Genomic DNA, 20,829 nt, shown 5'->3' on the forward strand with positions numbered 1-20,829 from the left:
AAATTGGGAACAACGACATAGACCTATGTGTCCATAGATCTGAACGCCACACTCCAGTGATACTTCTTAATGACCACATTTCCCTGCCCCATCAAGACTAATACTCCTATTACAAGTGGGGACTATGTCATTGTCAATGACTTGTTGCAGCTATTTTAGCCACTTTTTTCTGGCCACTGAAATGAGCTATCAAAGATTTCCACCTTCTTCATCAACATGTGTCAAAAATAGTTATTCTCTACATAAACACAGCGGAGCTATATCGGCCGCTAGGTCGCTTGTTTCATTGTTGTTGCCTATATTTCCACTAAAATACCATTAGAATTTCCTCATGGCTACTTGAAATTGTGCACTGGCATGCATGTATTTGTCAACATCACTATGCTTGAATGTAGTAGACTCTCATACTATGAATACATTGACTGCATAGTGCATATGCCACTCCGTATCATATCAAAACATTTTAAGAATTGCGACGTTTGAGCTGCCTTAAGCCAGAATTTACAGTTTACGAGAAAGTTATCTTACATGTAAAACTCAGTTCTTCTGTGAACAAAATGCAAGCTATGTTGTATGACTAATGTGAATAGCAGAATATTATAAAAACTTTGTACCTATCACTGTATCAGAAATTCAGAAGGAAACAAACCAGTCAGAGAAGAAACTGTGGTCAGGATGATGCTGTCCAATTTTAATATTTTTCTCTTGGCACACACCAGATACTTATAACTGTCAGACAACATTTCCATATCAATTTATATTCAGTTTTTTACCTTCTCGTGTCTATTTATAGACAGAGAAGGTATTAGAGTTGAAAACCAGTATGCTGGTGTCAACTACTTCCGTCTGTCAAGACTTCCATCTGTCAAGATCCGTTGACGTCATGCCATTGTGATAGGTCATATCATAAACTGGTGGGGGTGTTCATGGCTCAGGTTGAGGTGTGGGAGAACGATTTTGAGCTGTGACAAAACTCAAAAGGGACTTAGCGGCATAGACACAGTGTTGAGCCTTTCTCCAAGGTTTCTTAGTTGACTACGATCTATTACAGACTACTGAGCTGACGTTAGGGGTACTCACTTTGTGTTTGCTCACTCTGTGTGCGCTAGTGTTTGGTACTGAGTTGCGTATGAGAGGATGAGATGCACACATGGCCTCACGTGATATGGGCCTGTTGCATAATGTGCAGATGATCATATGCCTCTGAGTCTGAAAACTGTCATTGTGTAAGCCTCTCGGCATTTTCCTAGCATTTTTTCTCATTTAATTTTGCAAAATATCGGCGAGTACCTCAATATTTCAAGATAACTCTTTCTTCCCAATCGTTTCCTGGAGTTTCAGAGTCATATGAACGAAAATAAGTGAAATTTTAGACAGGACAATCGGACGTCGGCCATGTTCAATGTTTACAGTACAATCAGAAGTTTATGTGGAGGAAATAACTAACAAACACTTCATGATGCCCGCCCTCTAGAGGCAGACCTTCCTATATGAAGTACCACATTTGATGCTTGTGGAAAGCTTGACCATGCAAAGGAGCATTTAAACTTAGAGAAAATGAAAAATTGAATAAGAAGGTATTCTGAAAATGTCAAATACTGAGGAAAAATGCGCAAATATTCAAATAAACAGGTTAACTGACTGGTCAGCTATAAAAAACAATGAAAATGTTTATGATCAAAAGTTTTTGAGATGCGCACATTTTAACAAATACAGAAATTATTAACATTATAAATATAAGACCAAACTATTTTTTCAGGGATGGGACAGGTTGGAAATGAGGGGTGAGAGACAAAGGCACTCCTATTGCTGCATGTGGATGCAGCCATACCATTTCATTTACATACTTATTCTCTGTGTTGTGTTCAAGTTCCATATTGTACTGACTGTCATACAAGGATAACATAAGCAAATCAAATCAAATTAGAAAAGGATCAATGCTGTTGTGTGGATTTTGCTGAACATGGCTGATTTTAATATTTCGCCCTATATATTTGGTATCCAGCAAAGGCATATTTTGATGTCAAGTCAAAATTAACACTACATTGCTGACAATATACCGTATATTACCGTTTCTGCATGAACTTTTCTTTTTTAAATTATAGTATAGTAGTACTTCGAACAGATTAACAATTATTATCGTGATGTCAACCCATAATTTCACATCACAAAGACTGTAATTCTGCCATTTTTTTTTGTTTTTTAGTCATTTTATAATTTTTGCACTACACAAGATGATTGAACAAATTGCAATGTTTGAATTTGTAAACTCAAAGAATAAAAATCCTTTGGTCACAGATTAAATTATTTTTCGAAAAGAAATTTACTCTTAAACACTTTCTTTACACGGTCATGTATTTCAAGGAAAATATGCCTATTAAAAACAGTAATTTCTTCACTTTCAATTTTTTTTCAATACTATGACAATTATCAGCCATGAGGTTATATAAACACAAGACCAAATAAGCGTTTTCATCATTTCCACAGGACTCTTTGGAAAATCCATTAAAACAGTTAAAAGTGACTTAAAATGATCACTTGGTATACCGTACATTTAATTTACAGATACCAGGTTGTGTATTTCACATGCACTCAGGTCAGGGAAGTGCGTCATTACTATTTTGGACTGTTAATTCTTATTTCTGAATTATTCAACTTTTTTTCCACATTGAACTATCTTTAGGCAGTTTATACTGTAGCTTAGAATTTTTTTGATTGATGTATTTAATCATCTTTTGGGTTCTTTGGGTCCAGATCCCACCTCATGCCCCTACATCATCAACTATTTACCTACAACTCCATGCCAACAACCAATTACCTGACCTGGCCACACATTAGAGAAGGTACAGCGTCATTGACGGTATTTTATGATATTTAGTTTGCTTTTCACCATATTGTATGTCCTTCCCTGCATTACGTTATTCAAAATTAAATTTGGTTTTTGCCTATACACACTTGACGGGTAAGCTTTATTTAGTCACACAGATTAAGATGCACTGTTCACTTACAGTCTCCAAACTTTTTTCATTGAACATCATGTATTGTAGATAGGTGTACACTCCAAATACTAAGAACAAGTAGTGAGTGTAACAAGCAAATGTTTTTCAGTCAATGGCCCAAATTTATTAGTCCCCGCGGACGAAGTCCGGCGGGGACTTATAGATTGGGTCCCGTCTGTGCGTCACTCCGTCCGTCCGTCTGTCCGTCCGTCCGTCCGTCCGTCATCAACAGTTTCTCAGACACTGCTGAACCAATTTCGTTCAAACTTGGCACAAAGGCATAGCACTATGACCTACAGATGCACGTCGATTTATTTTGTGATACGATCAAATTTGGCCGCGAGGCGGCCATTTTGTTGCAATTTTTCATGTCTTTGGACCATAACTCAGACATCCTTGAGCAGATTATGTTCAAACTTGGCACAAAGGCATAACACTATGGCTTTCATATCCATGTCAAATAATTTTGCGATATAATCCAATATGGGCGCGAGGCGGCCATTTTGTTGCAATTTTTCATGTCTTTGGACCATAACTCAGACATCCTTGAACAGATTCTGTTCAAACTTGGCACAAAGGCATAACACTATGGCCTACATGTGCATGTCAAATTAGTTTGCGATACGATCCAATATGGCCGCGAGGCGGCCATTTTGTTTGCGATTTTTCATGTCTTTGAACCATAACTCAACATCCTCGAACTGATTCTGTTCAAACTTGGCACAAAGGCATAACACTATGGCCTACACATGCATGTCAAATTATATTGCGATACGATCCAATATGGGTGTGAGGCGGCCATTTTGTTGCGATTTTTCATGTCTATGGACCATAACTCAGACATTCTTGAACCGATTCTGTTCAAATTTGGCACAAAAGCAAAACAGTATGCCCTTCATATGAACACCAATTTATTTTGTGAAATGATCCTATATGGCTGACAGGTGGCCATTTTTTTGCGATTTTTTCATGTCTTTGAACCGTAACTCAAACATCCTTGAACCGATTTTGTTCAAACTTGGCACAAAGGCAAAGCACGTACTATGGCATGCATATGCATGTATCAATTAACCTTGCGATAGGATCCAATATGGCTGCAGAACTGCCATTTTGTTGGAATTTTGCATGTCTTTGAAGCATAATTCAAAGGTCATTACACCCATTTTGTCCAAACTTGGCACAAAGATCAAGCACTATGGCATACATGTCAATTTACTTCGTGACATGTTCCAATATGGCTGCCAGATTGTAATTTTTTCCAATATCTCTTAATCATATGCAAATATTCCTTAACCAATGTTGTTGAGACTTGGTACAAAGATAAGTACTATGGCATACATATGCATGTCTACTAATTTTGTGCTATGATCCATATGGTCAAGAGACAGCCATTTGATTTCAATTTTGGTGTGATTTTTTTATGTCTTTGAAACATAAACATAGGTCACTGTCCCTCGATGGACTGATTTTGTTCAAACGTGATACGAAGATAAAATACTATGGCTGCATTCTTGTGCACATTAAATTGTTTCATTATATGATCCGAAATGGCTGATTACAACAACATACCCAATCCCATAGCATTTCGAAAATTCCACCAAACCATGTGTATAGTATGTGCTGTCATGACACTAGAGGCAGTGAGGGCATCGTTATGTGTGGTGTAATCAAAAGTTCCTTCAGTGGTCATTACCGGCAGAGATGAGTCATTTATTACACGTTCCTCAGATTACTTTATTATGCAAGTCACAGGCCTGATGCACCCATTGCATCAATGTCATTCCACAGCGACCTAGACCATAGCTACCTAGACACCAATGATTATAACAAAATGAACAAGTGGGGACTGTGTCATCAACGATGACTTGTTAAACTTGGTACAAGGATACTACACTGTGGCATACATATGCAGGTCCATTTATATTGGTGTGGCATGCATAATTAGGTCTAATTTGCATAATTCGAGATTAGAGCGCTGTTTCTGGTACAACTGTACCAAATCTGATGAAACTTTGTGCAGATGGTTTTAGTCCCCACGGACACCATCTGGGGGACTTATAAGTTTGGTCATTTCCGTACGTGGGTCCGTGCGTGCGTGTGTGCATACGTGTGTCCATCCGTTCACGCAGATATCTCAGGGATGCCTGGAGCGATTTCATTCAAACTTGTTACAAGGATTACTTCATATGTCATACAGATGCATGTCGATTTGTTTTGTGATACGATCCAATATGGCTGCCGTGTGGCCATTTTATTACGATTTTTCATGTATATAGCCATTACTCAGGCATGTTTTAACCGATTTTATTCAAAGTTGGTACAAGGACATTGACCAATGACATAGATATGCACACCAATTTGTTTTGTGATACAATCCAATATGGCCGCCTGGCGGCCATTTTGTTTGATTTTTTTTCATGTACAGAGCCATAACCCAGGCATATCTCAACTGATTGTATTCAAACTTGTTACAAGGACATTGACCTATGTCTTACATATGCACGTCAATTTGTTTTGTGATACGATCCAATATGCCGCTAGGCAGCCATTTTATTACGATTTTATCATGTACAGAGCTATAACTCAGACATGTTTCAACTGATTTTATTAGCTCACATTTGGTTTTACCAATGTGAGTTTATCGTATAGGCTGAAGTCGATGGCGTCTGTATGTATGTGTGTATGTATGTATGTATGTATGTATGTACAGTATGTCCGTCAACATCAAAAACACGCAAACCGCTGCACGTTTCAGCTTGGTATTTGGTGTGTGGATGCATCGTGGGCTATAGATGGGATTTTGTTCAAATGAAGTCTGCATTGCCAAAATTATGCAAATGAGCTTACAAAATGTGAAAATGGTTAAGAATTGATAACTCAAGAACCGCTTTTTTGATTGCTTTGAAAATTTGTGTGCAAGTACCTCAGGTGAACCTTATACAGTTTTATGAATATTGTGAAGATATCCTTAATTTTGTATTTTTGCTGAATTTTTTTGTGATTTTTCTCATTTTCAGTAAAAATTATTCTTCTCTGAAACCGCCGGCCCAATCGCTCTCAAATTTGGATTGTCTCTTTGCAAGGGTGTTACTCTTCTAAAGTGTTGAATTATGACAAAATTGGTAAAATTACTATTTTTGTGCAATTTTGTCATTTTTGGTCAAAAAATCTTAGACAGTGTTTCCTTTTTAAAACCCCTGGACAGACAGCTTTCATATTTCGTACACAGACGTACAGAGATGACAATAGTTAGATATGTGGAAATTGTCCTGAAATATAAAAAATTGTATTTTTAAGACAATATTGTCATTTTTGGTCAAGAAAACTTTATCTCAACATAACTTGTTTGATAGCTTTGTAATTTGGTATAAAGTCCCGAAAGATGTTATTAGATAAATTTTCTGCTCAAAGTGTTGGGAAACCCCAAAATTTGTATATTTTAGGTACTTTTCTCAGTTTGTGACCTTAAATGACCTATACTAACCCAGGATATGTTCTGAGACAATTTTGAAGGCTGTGAACATAATTTTGTCATATTTGATACCAATTTGTAGGAAAATTTGATCCAGAAAACAAGCTGAGGTGATTTTTTTCATTTTGGACCAATTTTTGCAACTTTTCTATGTAAGACATACAAAAACTGATGAGAAATTTGGATCCAGGATAATTCCAGATGTAGTAATCACCACCCACAGTGGAAGGCATTTTACTATCTGTAACTAACTTAAGTGCTGTTTACATTAGAATGATAACACTCATGGCATTAATTAAAAATCTCCAAGGTTGTAAATGTACTTCCTGTCATTTGGTCTTATGTAATACCAAGGGGTGGAACATTTGATACGCAGGAGGGGGTAGGGTTTAGAAGATCAATGATGTAGCATTACTATTTACCAGATCCCTTGTGCATTTTTTGCCCACTCCCACCTTTTCTTTTTATCAAGCCTTCTCTGCTTTTTGTTGATGACATTTGCTTATGTATTTAGGATCTGCTTGTCCCATTGCTATAGAAGTTGATATGCATGTTCCTAAAGATGACCTCCAGTACCTAAGTTGGAGACCTTATTTGCTTTTGTCATTCTTGTTTTTCCTGGTTTAAATATTTCTCGAATGGACCAATTCAAACCGAATGTGAGCACATAGTGTCCTTGACGGTATTTTTCAAAGTTGGTACAAGGACATTGACCAATGTCATAGATATGCACGTCAATTTGTTTTGTGATACGATCCAATATGGCCGCCAGGCGGCCATTTTATTACAATTTTTTCATGTACAGAGCCATAACTCAGACATGTTTCAACCGATTTTATTCAAAGTTGGTACAAGGACATTGACCTATGTCATACATATGCACATTGATTTGTTTTGTGATACGATCCAATAAGGCCGCCATGTGGCCATTTTATTACGATTTTTTCATGTCCTGAACTACAGCTCAGACATGTATCAAGCGAATTTATTCAAAAGTATTTTTATCACAGACCTTATGAAGAAGACTCTATCCTCTCTGAGGACCTGCAATCAAAGTACCCATTAACAAGTGGGGACTGTGTCATCAACGGTGACTTGTTTTCTATTTGATAGACAATAGATACATGTGTAATCAATGCCAACAATAAGTAATTTGGTTTAGATTAGCCATTGTCCATTATGGTACAATCGTTGGTTGCTAAAATTTTCTCCCTTCTGCATTATATACATTATATAAGTTCACATTTCCTGTTGGAGATATTGTTAATCCTATTTAGTTCCATGTTTTAATTCACTTTCACACATATCAAAGCTGTTGATACTTAGATTCCACACTTGAACTTATGCTGGAGCAGTAACCATCCCCGTTCAAATAACTTTCATTTATATGCAAACGATATGACTTTTTGACAAAATGACACAGTTGTGGCAAATAATAAACACTAAGGAGGTACAAAGGACATCGGTGCCCCTGGCTCCCGTGTTATATTTGGATATTATTTAATATTATATGTGAGCTAATGTCGCCGTGATGTCTGTCTGTCATTTTGTCTGTTGGGCTTAATCTCAAGGCCAGCAGATGGGATTCAAATCTGCATTTCCTTCAAATATTGATCACACTAAGATATATCAGCTGGAAAATATATTAAAGGGTGGCATGAAAGTTAATTTCTAATTTGCATATTTGATGAACTTTAACAATGAAGAATATATATCAGGATAGACTTGCCGAAGTTGTTGAAACGTACACTGTACATTGAAGATACTATGATATAGCATTTGTTTGTGAAAGTCATTTTTAGCATTTTGTAATCAGCTAAATACGACTTAGCATATTCAACAAACTTTCTTAATTAGGTATATATATCTGAATTGACTTAATGAAGTTATGAAAACTTGCTTTGTACATTAAAGGATCTATGATGTAACATTATTGAAAGCTAGTTGTTAGTACTTTTGCTTCAGCTGATTATTAATTTATTAAATTGCATATTTAACAAACTTTCCTACTTAAGGAAATATATCTAGATTCGCTTGATCAAAGTTGACAAAACATACTATGTACATTGGAGATACTCTGAAATAACACTCATAAAGGTATTTTAGCATTTTTAGATAAGGTAGTTACTAATGTGCATATTTAACAAACTTTCCTAATTAGGGATATATCTGAATTGACTTGATCAAAGTTGATAAAACTTGGTACATGAATTAAAGATACAGTTAAAAGCTGTCGAAACTGAACCCTGTCTAAACTTTAAACCTGTCTAAACTGAACCCTTTTCCAAGTCCCATTCCACTAAGAACGCTGTTAAAATGACCTCTATAAACCAAACATCTCTCCAAACCGAACAATTTTTCTCAGTCCCTAAAGGGTTCAGTTTAGGTTTTAGTGTACTATAATATACCCGTAATGAAAGCATTTTGAGATCAGCTAATTACCAATTTGCATATTTAACAAAATTTCCCAATTAGCGACATAAAATTTTGATTTTAAAAAACTTGTATGGTGAAAATTTTTCTCACTCCAAAACCTTTAAAATGAACCCCCACAAGTGGTAGATTAGAAAAGAATTAAAAAATTTGACAGTCAAAATATGTCCCCGAGGCACTTTCTACCCTAAGGTCACCTTGCCCTGTGCGATAGTTACAATATAAAAGCTAGGCACAATTTCTTCTGTGCCTCAGAGCCTTTGGCACAGATTTTAGAGCTGGGGATGTAGCTGAAAGTTCTTTGAGTCACAAGTTTAAAGTTCTACATTTACAGCATCATATGCTGTTGATTTGTAGCTGTTAGCAGATCAAAATGTCGTCAAGGCTATCCATGAATTTTATCAAATGATCCTTAGCCCACATTCAGTTTCATGGAATATATTATATGTGTATCATGTTTGTGTTTGCCTTTTGAAGCATTCTATTGATCTTGTGACTAATTTTATTTTTCTATTGAACTTCCTTATTGACAGAAAGAAAACATTGAATTAGTGCCAGGATATTTGTCATTACATCAAAGTGTGGATGCTTTAACTATTAAATGGACTCCCAATCAACTGATGAATGGCTGTTCTGAAGACAGTGAATCTGAAACTGATAAAAGGTTTGTATCAGAATCTTGATTGTGTGTCAAAATTTTACTATTTTGTATTCTGTTTGGTGAAGTTGCCTTGTTTTATACAGGTTAGTGGATAGAAATTCTCAATTTAAATGCATATGTTATGTAAGCAGCATCCCAACTCATAATACACTATCAAGTTTTGTGACTTTTTGTTTGTGAAAGTAGCATATTGTATCTGCAGCATGTCTTATAATGCTTCAGCTATCAATCTACATTGGTCATATCAGTGTTTAAAATGTTTCAAAAATTAAACCATGATGATGACATTATTGTATTGACAATGTAAATTATTATCTGTGTAAACTCCCCTAATCTAAGGCCAAACACAGTCCCTCCATCACTGGTCTTGAAATGCCTGATGGTTAATGGATTAATTATCTCTACTTAAAGGACAAATAAAGGACACCTCTTTTTTAGCTCCGCTGTCAGCAGCGCAGAGCTTATCGAATAGGTTGATTTTCCGCTGTCGTCGTCCGTCAACAATTGCCTTCTTCTCTGAAACCGCAAGTCCAATTGCTTTGTAATTTTATATGCAGTTCACTTGAGGTGACCTCACTTTAGTTGTTCAAATCGTGGTGAAATTTGCAAATTTGTATTTTTGGGGCATTTTTTGGTGTTTTTGGTAAAAAATTCTTCTCTGAAACCGCTTGTCCGATTGCTTTGAAATTTGATATGCAGTTTGCTTAGGGTGACTTCAGTCAGATTTGTTCAAATCGTGGTGAAATTTGCATATTTGTATTTTTAAGGCAATTTTTGTCATTTTTGGTAAAAAATCTTTAAAAATCTTCTTCTTCAAAACTACCAGTCAGATAGCTTTGATATTTGGTACATAGGTCCCTAGGGATGATCTATTTGAGATTTGTTCAAATTGTGCAGAAATATGCAAATTTGCATTTTTAAGGCAATTTTTGCCATTTTTGGTCAAAAAATGTATTTCTCAAAAAGTACTGGTCTGATAGTTTTGAAATTTGGTATACAGGTTTCTATCGATGAACTAAGTAATATGTATTGAATTTCTGATGAAATCTGTAATTTTGATTTTTTGGGGCAAATTTTGCCATTTGTGGTCAAAAAATGTGTATTTCCAAAACTACTCGTCTGATAGCTTTGAAATTTGATATATACAGGTTCCTACAGATTAACTAAATGATATTTATTGAAATTATGATGAAATCTACAATTTTGTAATTTTGGGGCAATTTTTACCATTTTTGGTCAAAAAATGTTTTTCTCAAAAGGCACTGGTCTGATAGCTTTGAAATTTGGTATACAGGTTTCTACAGTTGAGCTAAGTAATATATATTGAATTTCTGATGAAATGTGTGATTTTGTATTTTTGGGGCAATTTTTGCCATTTTTGGTCAAAAAATGTGTATTTCCAAAACTACTCATCTGATAGCTTTGAAATTTGGTGTACAGGTTCCTACAGATTAACTAATGACATTTATTGAAATTATGATGAAATCTACAATTTTGTAATTTTGGGGCAATTTTTGGTCAAAACATGTGTTTCTCAAAAAGTAGTAATCTAATAGCTTTGAAATTTGGTATACAGGTTTCCATAGATGAACTAAATGATATTTTTATTAGCTCCGCTGTCAGCGACGCGGAGCTTATCAAATAGGTTGATTTTCCGTCGTCGTCGTCCGTCAACAATTGCCTTCTCCTCTGAAACTGCAAGTCCAATCGCTTTGAAATTTTCTATGCACTTCACTTGGCGTGACCTCACTTCAGTTTGTTCAAATCGTGTGTGAAATTTGCATATTTGTATTTTTGGGGCATTTTTTGGTGTTTTTGGTAAAAAATCTTCTACTCTGAAACCGCTTGTCCGATTGCTTTGAAATTTGATATACAGTTTACTTAGGGTGACTTCAGTCAGATTTGTTCAAATCGTGGTAAAATTTGCATATTTGTATTTTTAGTCCCCACGGACACCGTCCGGGGGGACTTATAGGTTTGGTCATGTCCGTGCGTGCGTGCGTGCGTCCGTGCGTGCGTGCGTGCGTCCGTCCGTCCGTTCACGCAGATATCTCTGAGATGCCTGGAGCGATTTCATTCAAACTTGATACAAGGATTACTTCATATGGCATACAGATGCACGTCAATTTGTTTTGTGATACGATCCAATATGGCCGCCAGGCGGCCATTTTATTACGATTTTTTCATGTACAGAGCCATAACTCAGGCATGTTCCAACCGATTTTATTCAAAGTTGGTACAAGGACATTGACCAATGTCATACAGATGCACGTCAATTTGTTTTGTGATACGATCCAATATGGCCGCCAGGCGGCCATTTTATTACGATTTTTTCATGTACAGAGCCATTACTCAGGCATGTTTCGACCGATTTTATTCAGAGTTGGTACAAGGACATTGACCAATGTCATAGATATGCACGTCAATTTGTTTTGTGATACGATCCAATATGGCCGCCAGGCGGCCATTTTATTACGATTTTTAGCTCCCATAGCCATATGTATATATGGCAATGGAAGCTATTCTTATAGGCTAGGAAAATGTCTGTATGTATGTATGTCTGTATGTCTGTATGTCTGTATGTCTGTATGTCTGTATGTCTGTCCGTCAACATCAAAAACTCCAAAACCGCTGCACATTTCATCTTGATATTTGGTGTGTACATGGATGATGGGCTGTAGATGAGATTTTGTTCAAATGAAGTTGTCATTGCCAAAATATGCAAATTAAGTGAAAAAATGTAAAAACAGTCAAAATTGAAAAAACTCAATAACCACTGAGCAGATTACATGAAAAATTAGCATGTAAGTACTTTGGGCTGACATGAAATGATTGTGCGCATCTTGGGTCAGTATCTTGGACTTGCTATTTTTCATGAATTTTTTGTAATTTTTTTGTAATTTTCTCCCATTTTTGGTCAAAAAATCTCCTGCTCTGAAACCACAAGTCCGATTGATTTGAAACTTGGTATGGAAGTGCATAGGAGTGACCTTTCCCAAATTGGGGCAAATCGTGGTGAAATTTGCATATTTTTAGTTTACACGTCCATAGACTCCCATGTATAAGGCAGATCTCCATAGACTCCCATGTATAAGGCCACAAAAAATAAAAATTTAGTTTCTCATCGTATTCATATTGCAAAAAGGATGCAGTGACACAATTTTTAGTCCCCACGGATGAAGTCCAGTGAGCTTATAGATTGGGTCATGTCCGTCTGTTTGTCCATCCGTGAGTCCATCCGTTCACGCAGATATCTCGGATATTTTGACAAAATGTCATGTGACCTTGATGACCTTTGATCTCAAATATACATATTTGTCCATAACTCAGTAACCACAAGTGCTACCACCCTTCATATATGGTATGATGGGACAGCTTATGACGCCACATATTGTACCTCATTAATTATGCACATATCTAATTTTGAGCGAGCCAATAGAGCTAGAGGTCTGATTTTTGGTATAGGGATAACTTAGCAAAACAATTTTTTGACAAAATGTCACGTGACCTCGGTGACCTTTGACCTCAAATATACATATTTGTCCATAACTCAGTAACCACAAGTGCTACAGCCTTCATGTATGGTATGATGGGACAGCTTATGACGCCACATATTGTACCTCATTAATTATGCGCATATCTAATTTTGAGCGAGCCAATAGAGCTAGAGGTCTGATTTTTGGTATATAGGGATAACTTAGCAAAACAATTTTTTTTGACAAAATGTCACGTGACCTCGGTGACCTTTGACCTCAAATATACATATTTGTCCATAACTCAGTAACCACAAGTGCTACAGCCTTCATGTATGGTATGATGGGACACCTTATGACGCCACATATTGTACCTCATTACTTATGTGCATATCTAATTTTGAGCGAGCCAATAGAGCTAGAGGTCTGATTTTTGGTATATAGGGATAACTTAGCAATACAATTTTTTTTGACAAAATGTCACGTGACCTCGGTGACCTTTGACCTCAAATATACATATTTGTCCATAATCAGTAACCACAAGTGCTACAGCCTTCATGTATGGTATGATGGGACAGCTTATGACGCCACATATTGTACCTCATAATTATGCACATATCTAATTTTGAGCGAGCCAATAGAGCTAGAGGTCTGATTTTTGGTATATAGGGATAACTTAGCAAAACAAATTTTTTGACAAAATGTCACGTGACCTTTGACCTCAAATATACATATTTTTCCATAACTCCGTAACCACAAGTACTACACCCTTCATGTTTGGCATGATTGGACACCTTATGACGCCACATACTGTACCTCAATAATTATGCGCATATCTCATTCTGAGCGAGCCAATAGAGCTGGATGTCTGATTTTTTGTATATAGGGATAACTATAGGAGAGAAATTTTTTGACCAAATGTCATGTGACCTCGATGACCTTTTACCTATGTTTATGTCAATAAATAAGTAACCACAAGTGCTATGTCCTTTGTATTTAGTAGGATGGGAGACCTTATGACAACACACGCTGTACCTCATTAATTATGTACACATCTAATTCTGGGCAAGCGAATAGAGCTAGAGATCTGATTTTTTGGCATATAGGGATTAATTAGCAATATAATTTTTTTTTCAAAATGTCATGTGACCTCGATGACCTTTGACCTTGATTATACATATATATATGCATATTTCAGTAACCACAAGTTCTATACCCTCCAATTTTGATAGGATATTAGACCTTAAGATGTCACATCTTGTACCTCATTTATTATGCGCATATGTATTTCTTGGCTGGCCAATACTGCTAGAGGTCTGATCTTTTTTCCCGATTTAGAACCATAACTTAGACATGCCTCATGTGTTTCAAATTGGGAACAACAACATAGACCTATGTGCCCATAGATCTCAACATATACACTCCAGTGATACTTCTTAATGACCACATTTTACTGCCCCATCAAGACTAATACTCCTATTACAAGTGGGGACTATGTCATTGTAAATGACTTGTTGAGTTAATGGTTGTATCACAGTATTCGATATATCTAATTCTGTATTTTTTCCATTTATATTCTGAATAATTACATTAAACATATTTCACTGTCTCCAGTACATTTCATTTAAGTATTTTTAGTCCCCACGGACACCGTCCGGGGGGACTTATAGGTTTGGTCATGTCCGTGCGTCCGTCCGTCCGTCCGTGCGTCCGTCCGTCCGTCCGTCCGTCCGTGCGTCCGTCCGTTCACGCAGATATCTCAGAGACGCCTGGAGCGATTTCGTTCAAACTTGGTACAAGGATAGTACCCTACCTCATACAGATGCACGTCGATTTGTTTCACAATGCGATCAAATTTGGCGGTGTTAGAGGACTTTTTAGTTTTCACCTCCATAGACTCCCATGTATAAGGCAGTCAGTCCATAGACTCCCATGTATAAGGCCGTCCATAGACTCCCATGTATAAGGCCGTCCATAGACTCCCATGTATAAGGAAGTCCATAGACTCCATGTATAAGGAAGTCCATAGACTCCCATGTATAAGGCAGTCCATAGACTCCCATGTATAAGGAAGTCCATAGACTCCCATGTATAAGGCAGTCCATAGACTCCCATGTATAAGGCAGTCCATAGACTCCCATGTATAAGGCAGTCCATAGACTCCCATGTATAAGGCGGTCTATAGACTCCCATGTATAAGGCAGTCCATAGACTCCCATGTATAAGGAAGTCCATAGACTCCCATGTATAAGGCAGTCCATAGACTCCCATGTATAAGGCGGTCCATAGACTCCCATGTATAAGGCAGTCCATAGACTCCCATGTATAAGGAAGTCCATAGACTCCCATGTATAAGGCAGTCCATAGACTCCCATGTATAAGGCAGTCCATAGACTCCCATGTATAAGGCGGTCTATAGACTCCCATGTATAAGGCAGTCCATAGACTCCCATGTATAAGGAAGTCCATAGACTCCCATGTATAAGGCAGTCCATAGACTCCCATGTATAAGGCAGTCCATAGACTCCCATATATAAGGCCAAGAAAAATAAAAATTTAGTTTCTCATTGTATTCATATTGCAAAAGGATGCAGTGACACAGTTTTTAGTCCCCACAGATAAAGTCCAGGGGGCTCATAGATTGGGTCATGTCAGTCCGTGAGTCCATCCATGTGAGTCCATCCGTTCACGCAGATATCTCAGACACTTTGACAAATGTCACGTGACCTTGGTGACCTTTGACCTCAAATATACATATTTGTCCATAACTCAGTAATCACTAATGCTACACCCTTCATATTTGGTATGATGGGACAGCTTATGACGCCGCATATTGTTCCTCATTAATTATGTGCATATCTAATTTTGAGCGAGCCAATAGAGCCAGAGGTCTGATTTTTGGTTTGTAGGGATAACTTAGCAATACAATTTTTTGACAAAATGTCATGTGACCTCAATGACCCTTGACCTCAAATATACATATTTGTGCATAACTCAGTAACCACAAGTGCTACACTCTTCATATTTGGTATGAAGGGACACCTTATGACGCCACATATTGTACCTCATTAATTATGTGCATATCTAATTTTGAGCGAGCCGATAGAGCTAGAGGTCTGATTTTTGGTATATATGGATAACTTAGCAATACAATTTTTTTGACAAAATGTCACGTGACCTTGGTGACCTTTGACCTCAAATATACATATTTGTCCATAACTCAGTAACCACAAGTGCTAGACCCTTCATATTTGGTATGATGGGACAGCTTATGACGCCACATATTGTTCCTCATTAATTATGTGCATATCTAACTTTGAGCGAGCCAATAGAGCTAGAGGTATGATTTTTGGTATGTAGGGATAACTTAGCAATACAATTTTTTTGACAAAATGTCATGTGACCTCGGTGACCTTTGACCTCAAATATACATATTTGTCCATAACTCAGGAACCATTAATGCTACACCCTTCATATTTGGTATGATGGGACACCTTATGACGCCACATATTGTACCTCATTAATTATGTGCATATCTTATTTTGAGCAAGCCAATAGAGGTAAATGTACGATTTTTAGTATATAGGGATAGACTATAGGATAGAAATTTTTTGACAAAATGTCATGTGACCTCTATAACCTTATACCTACAATACACGATAATGTCAATAAATAAGTAACCACAAGTGCTATGTCCTTTATATTGAGTAGGTTGGAAGAACTTATGACAACACATGCTTAACCTCGTTAATTATGCCCATATATAATTGTGGCCAAGCCAATAGAGCTGGAGGTCTGAATTTTGGCATATATGGATTAATTAGCAATACAATGGTTTTTTTTTTTCAAAATGTCATGTGACCTTGATGACCTTTGACCTTCAATATGCATATATATGCATATCTCAGTAACCACAAGTTCTTTACGCTTTGATTTTGATAGGATAATAGACCTTAAGATGTCACATCTTGTACCTCATTTATTATGCACATATGTATTTCTTGGCTGGCCAATACAACTAGAGGTCTGATCTTTTTTCCTGATTTAGAACCATAACTTATACATGCCTCTTGTTTCAAATTGGGAACAATGACATAGACCTATGTGTCCATAGATCTGAACTTATACACTCCAGTGATACTTCTTAATGACCTCATTTCCCTGCCCCATCAAGACTAATACTCCTATTACAAGTGGGGACTATGTCATTGACAATGACTTTTCACTTCATGCACTTAATCCCTTTCACACATGTTCAAATATCTGACCAGAGAACAAACACTAAATAGTCCAGGATGGGAGCTACAGTGTCATTGACGCTATTTTTTCATGTACAGAGCCATTACTCAGGCATGTTTTGACCGATTTTATTCAGAGTTGGTACAAGGACATTGACCAATGTCATAGATATGCATGAATAAATTGTTTTGTGATACGATCCAATATGGTCGCCAAGCGGCCATTTTATTACGATTTTTTCATGTACAGAGCCATAACCCAGGCACGTTTCAACCGATTTTATTCAAAGTTGGTACAAGCTTATTGACAATGTCATAGCTGTGCACGGCAATTTGTTTTGTGATACAATCCAATATGGCCGCCAGGCGGCCATTTTATTACGATTTTTTCATGTATAGAGCCATTTCTCAGGCATATCCGCATGTTTTGACCAATTTTATTCAAAGTCGGTACAAGGACATCGACCAATGTCATAGCTATGCACATCAATTTGTTTTGTGATGCGATCCAATATGGCCGCTGTGCGACCATTTTGTTACGATTTTTTTCATGTCCTGAACCATAACTCAGACATGTATCAAGCGAATTCATTCAAAAGTATTTTTATCACAGACCTAATGAAGAGGACTCTATCCTCTTTGAGGACCTGTAATCAAAATACCGATTAACAAGTGGGGACTGTGTCATCAACGATGACTTGTTAAGAAATGTTTTGTCATTTTTGGTAAAAAAATCTTTAAAAATCTTCTTCTTCAAAACTACCAGTCAGATAGCTTTGATATTTGGTACATATGTCCCTAGGGATGATCTACTTCAGATTTGTTCAAATTTAGCAGAAATGTGCAAATTTGCATTTTTTAGGCAATTTTTGCCATTTTTGATCAAAAATTGTATTTCTCAAAAAGTACTGGTCTGATAGTTTTGAAATTCGGTATACAGGTTTCTATAGATGAACTAAGTAATATATATTGAATTTCTGATGAAATCTGTAATTGTGTATTTTTGGGGCAATTTTTGCCATTTTTGGTCAAAAAATGTGTATTTCCAAAACTACTCATCTGATAGCTTTGCAATTTTGTATACACGTTCCTACAGATCACCTTAATGATATTTATTGAAATTATGATGAAATCTGCAATTTTGTAATTTTGGGCAATTTTTGCCATTTTTGGTCAAAAAATGTGTTTCTTAAAAAGTACTGGTCTGAAAGCTTTGAAATTTGGTATACAGGTTTCTACAGATGAGCTAAGTAATATATATTGAAATTATGATGAAATCTGCAATTTTGAATTTTTTGGGCAATTTTAGCCATTTTTGGTCAAAACATATGTTTCTCAAAAAGTACTGGTCTAACAGCTTTGAAATTTGGTATACAGGTTTCTATAGATGAACTAAATTTGATCTTTTGAAGTTATGATGAAATCTGCAATTTTTTTTTTGGGGGGGGGGGGCAATTGTTGCCATTTTTGGTCAGAAAATTTTATTCTCAAAAAACTACTCATCAGATAGCTTTGGTTGACATGTTCTTAGGGATGATCCGATGTGATATATTCAAAGTATGATGAAATCTTCAATTGTGTATTTTTGCAGCTATTTTAGCCACTTTTTTCTGGCCACTGCATTGAGCTATCAAAGATTTCCACCTTCTTCATCAACATGTGTCAAAAATAGTTATTCTCTACATAAACACAGCGGAGCTATATCGGCCGCTAGGTCGCTTGTTGAAATAATGATGACATCTGCAATTTTGAATTTTGGGGGCAATTTTTCCCATTTTTGGTCAAAAAATGCGCTTCTCAAAAAGTACTGGTCTAACAGCTTTGAAATTTGGTATACAGATTTCTATAGATGAACTAAATTTGATCTTTTGAAATTATGATGAAATCTGCAATTTTTAGCTCCCATAGCCATATGTATATATGGCAATGGAAGCTATTCTTATAGGCTAGGGAAATGTCTGTATGTCTGTATGTCTGTCCGTCAACATCAAAAACTCCAAAACCTCTGTACATTTCATCTTGATATTTGGTGTGTACATGGATGATGGGCTGTAGATGAGATTTTGTTCAAATGAAGTTGTCATTCCAAAAATATGCAAATTAAGTGAAAAAATGTAAAAACAGTGAAATTGAAAAAACTCAATAACCACTGAGCAGATTACATGAAAAATTAGCTTGTAAGTACTTTGGGCTGACATGAAATGATTGTGCACATCTTGGGTCAGTATCTTGGACTTGCTATTTTTCATGAATTTTTTTGTAATTTTCTCCCATTTTTGGTCAAAAAATCTCCTGCTCTGAAACCACAAGTCCGATAGATTTGAAACTTGGTATGGAAGTGCATAGGAGTGACCTTTCCCAAATTTGGGCAAATCGTGGTGAAATTTGCATATTTTTAGTTTACACATCCATAGACTCCCATGTATAAGGCAGATCTCCATAGACTCCCATGTATAAGGCCACGAAAAATAAAATTTAGTTTCTCATCGTATTCATATTGCAAAAAGGATGCAGTGACACAATTTTTTAGTCCCCACGGATGAAGTCCAGTGAGCTTATAGATTGGGTCATGTCCGTCTGTTCGTCCATCCGTGAGTCCATCGGTTCACGCAGATATCTCGGATATTTTGACAAAATGTCATGTGACCTTGATGACCTTTGATCTCAAATATACATATTTATCCATAACTCAGTAACCACAAGTGCTACAGCCTTCATGTATGGTATGATGGGACACCTTATGACGCCACATATTGTACCTCATTAATTATGCGCATATCTAATTTTGAGCGAGCCAATAGAGCTAGAGGTCTGATTTTTGGTATATAGGGATAACTTAGCAATACAATTTTTTTGACAAAATGTCCTGTGACCTCGGTGACCTTTGACCTCAAATATACATATTTGTCCATAACTCAGTAACCACAAGTGCTACAGCCTTCATGTATGGTATGATGCACATATCTAATTTTGAGCGAGCCAATAGAGCTAGAGGTCTGATTTTTAGCTACTATAGACTATAGTCTATAGAAGCTATTGGGATGGGTATCCGTCCGGCGTCAGTCTGTTCGTATGTATGTATGTATGTATGTATGTATGTATGTATGTATGTATGTCCGTTTGTGAGGCGTCCGTCCACTCAAATATCTTGAGAACCGCAGTACTTACTGATTTGATATTTGTTGTGTAGATGAAAATAGGATTTTGAGAAACTCTTTTTTTTAATTTTTTGATATTGTTGAAAATAGGCAAATTAATGCCAAAAAGGTGTTTTTTGTAAAAAAATCTTCTTCTTCATAACCGTTGGTCAGACAGCTTTGCTATTTAGTATACAGGTCCCTAGGGGTAACCCAACTTAGATTTGTTCAAATTGTGATGAAATATGCAAATGTGTATTTTTAAGAAATTTTTTTGTCATTTTTGGTCAAAATTTGACTTACATTGTATGTAATTCTTGTACTGTATAAACCCTATCAATTCACCACCAGAAAAAATAATTCATATGATTTTAAATAATTGAATTAATTAGGAAATCATCAAAGCCAAAATAATT

The 20,829-nt window shown here is 36.4% G+C and overlaps 1 protein-coding gene across 1 annotated transcript in view; it reads left to right on the forward strand.

The window, feature by feature from the left end:
* Positions 1 to 20,829, forward strand: part of LOC139127705 (small G protein signaling modulator 1-like) — a 276,762-nt gene that overhangs the window by 52,239 nt on the left and 203,694 nt on the right. The window contains 1 exon segment of the mRNA XM_070693601.1: positions 9,438 to 9,568. Within this exon segment, the coding sequence (XP_070549702.1) occupies positions 9,438 to 9,568 (131 nt within the window).

This window comes from Ptychodera flava, unplaced genomic scaffold (assembly GCF_041260155.1).
Source record: "Ptychodera flava strain L36383 unplaced genomic scaffold, AS_Pfla_20210202 Scaffold_35__1_contigs__length_1935909_pilon, whole genome shotgun sequence".
NCBI classification, from domain to species: domain Eukaryota; kingdom Metazoa; phylum Hemichordata; class Enteropneusta; family Ptychoderidae; genus Ptychodera; species Ptychodera flava.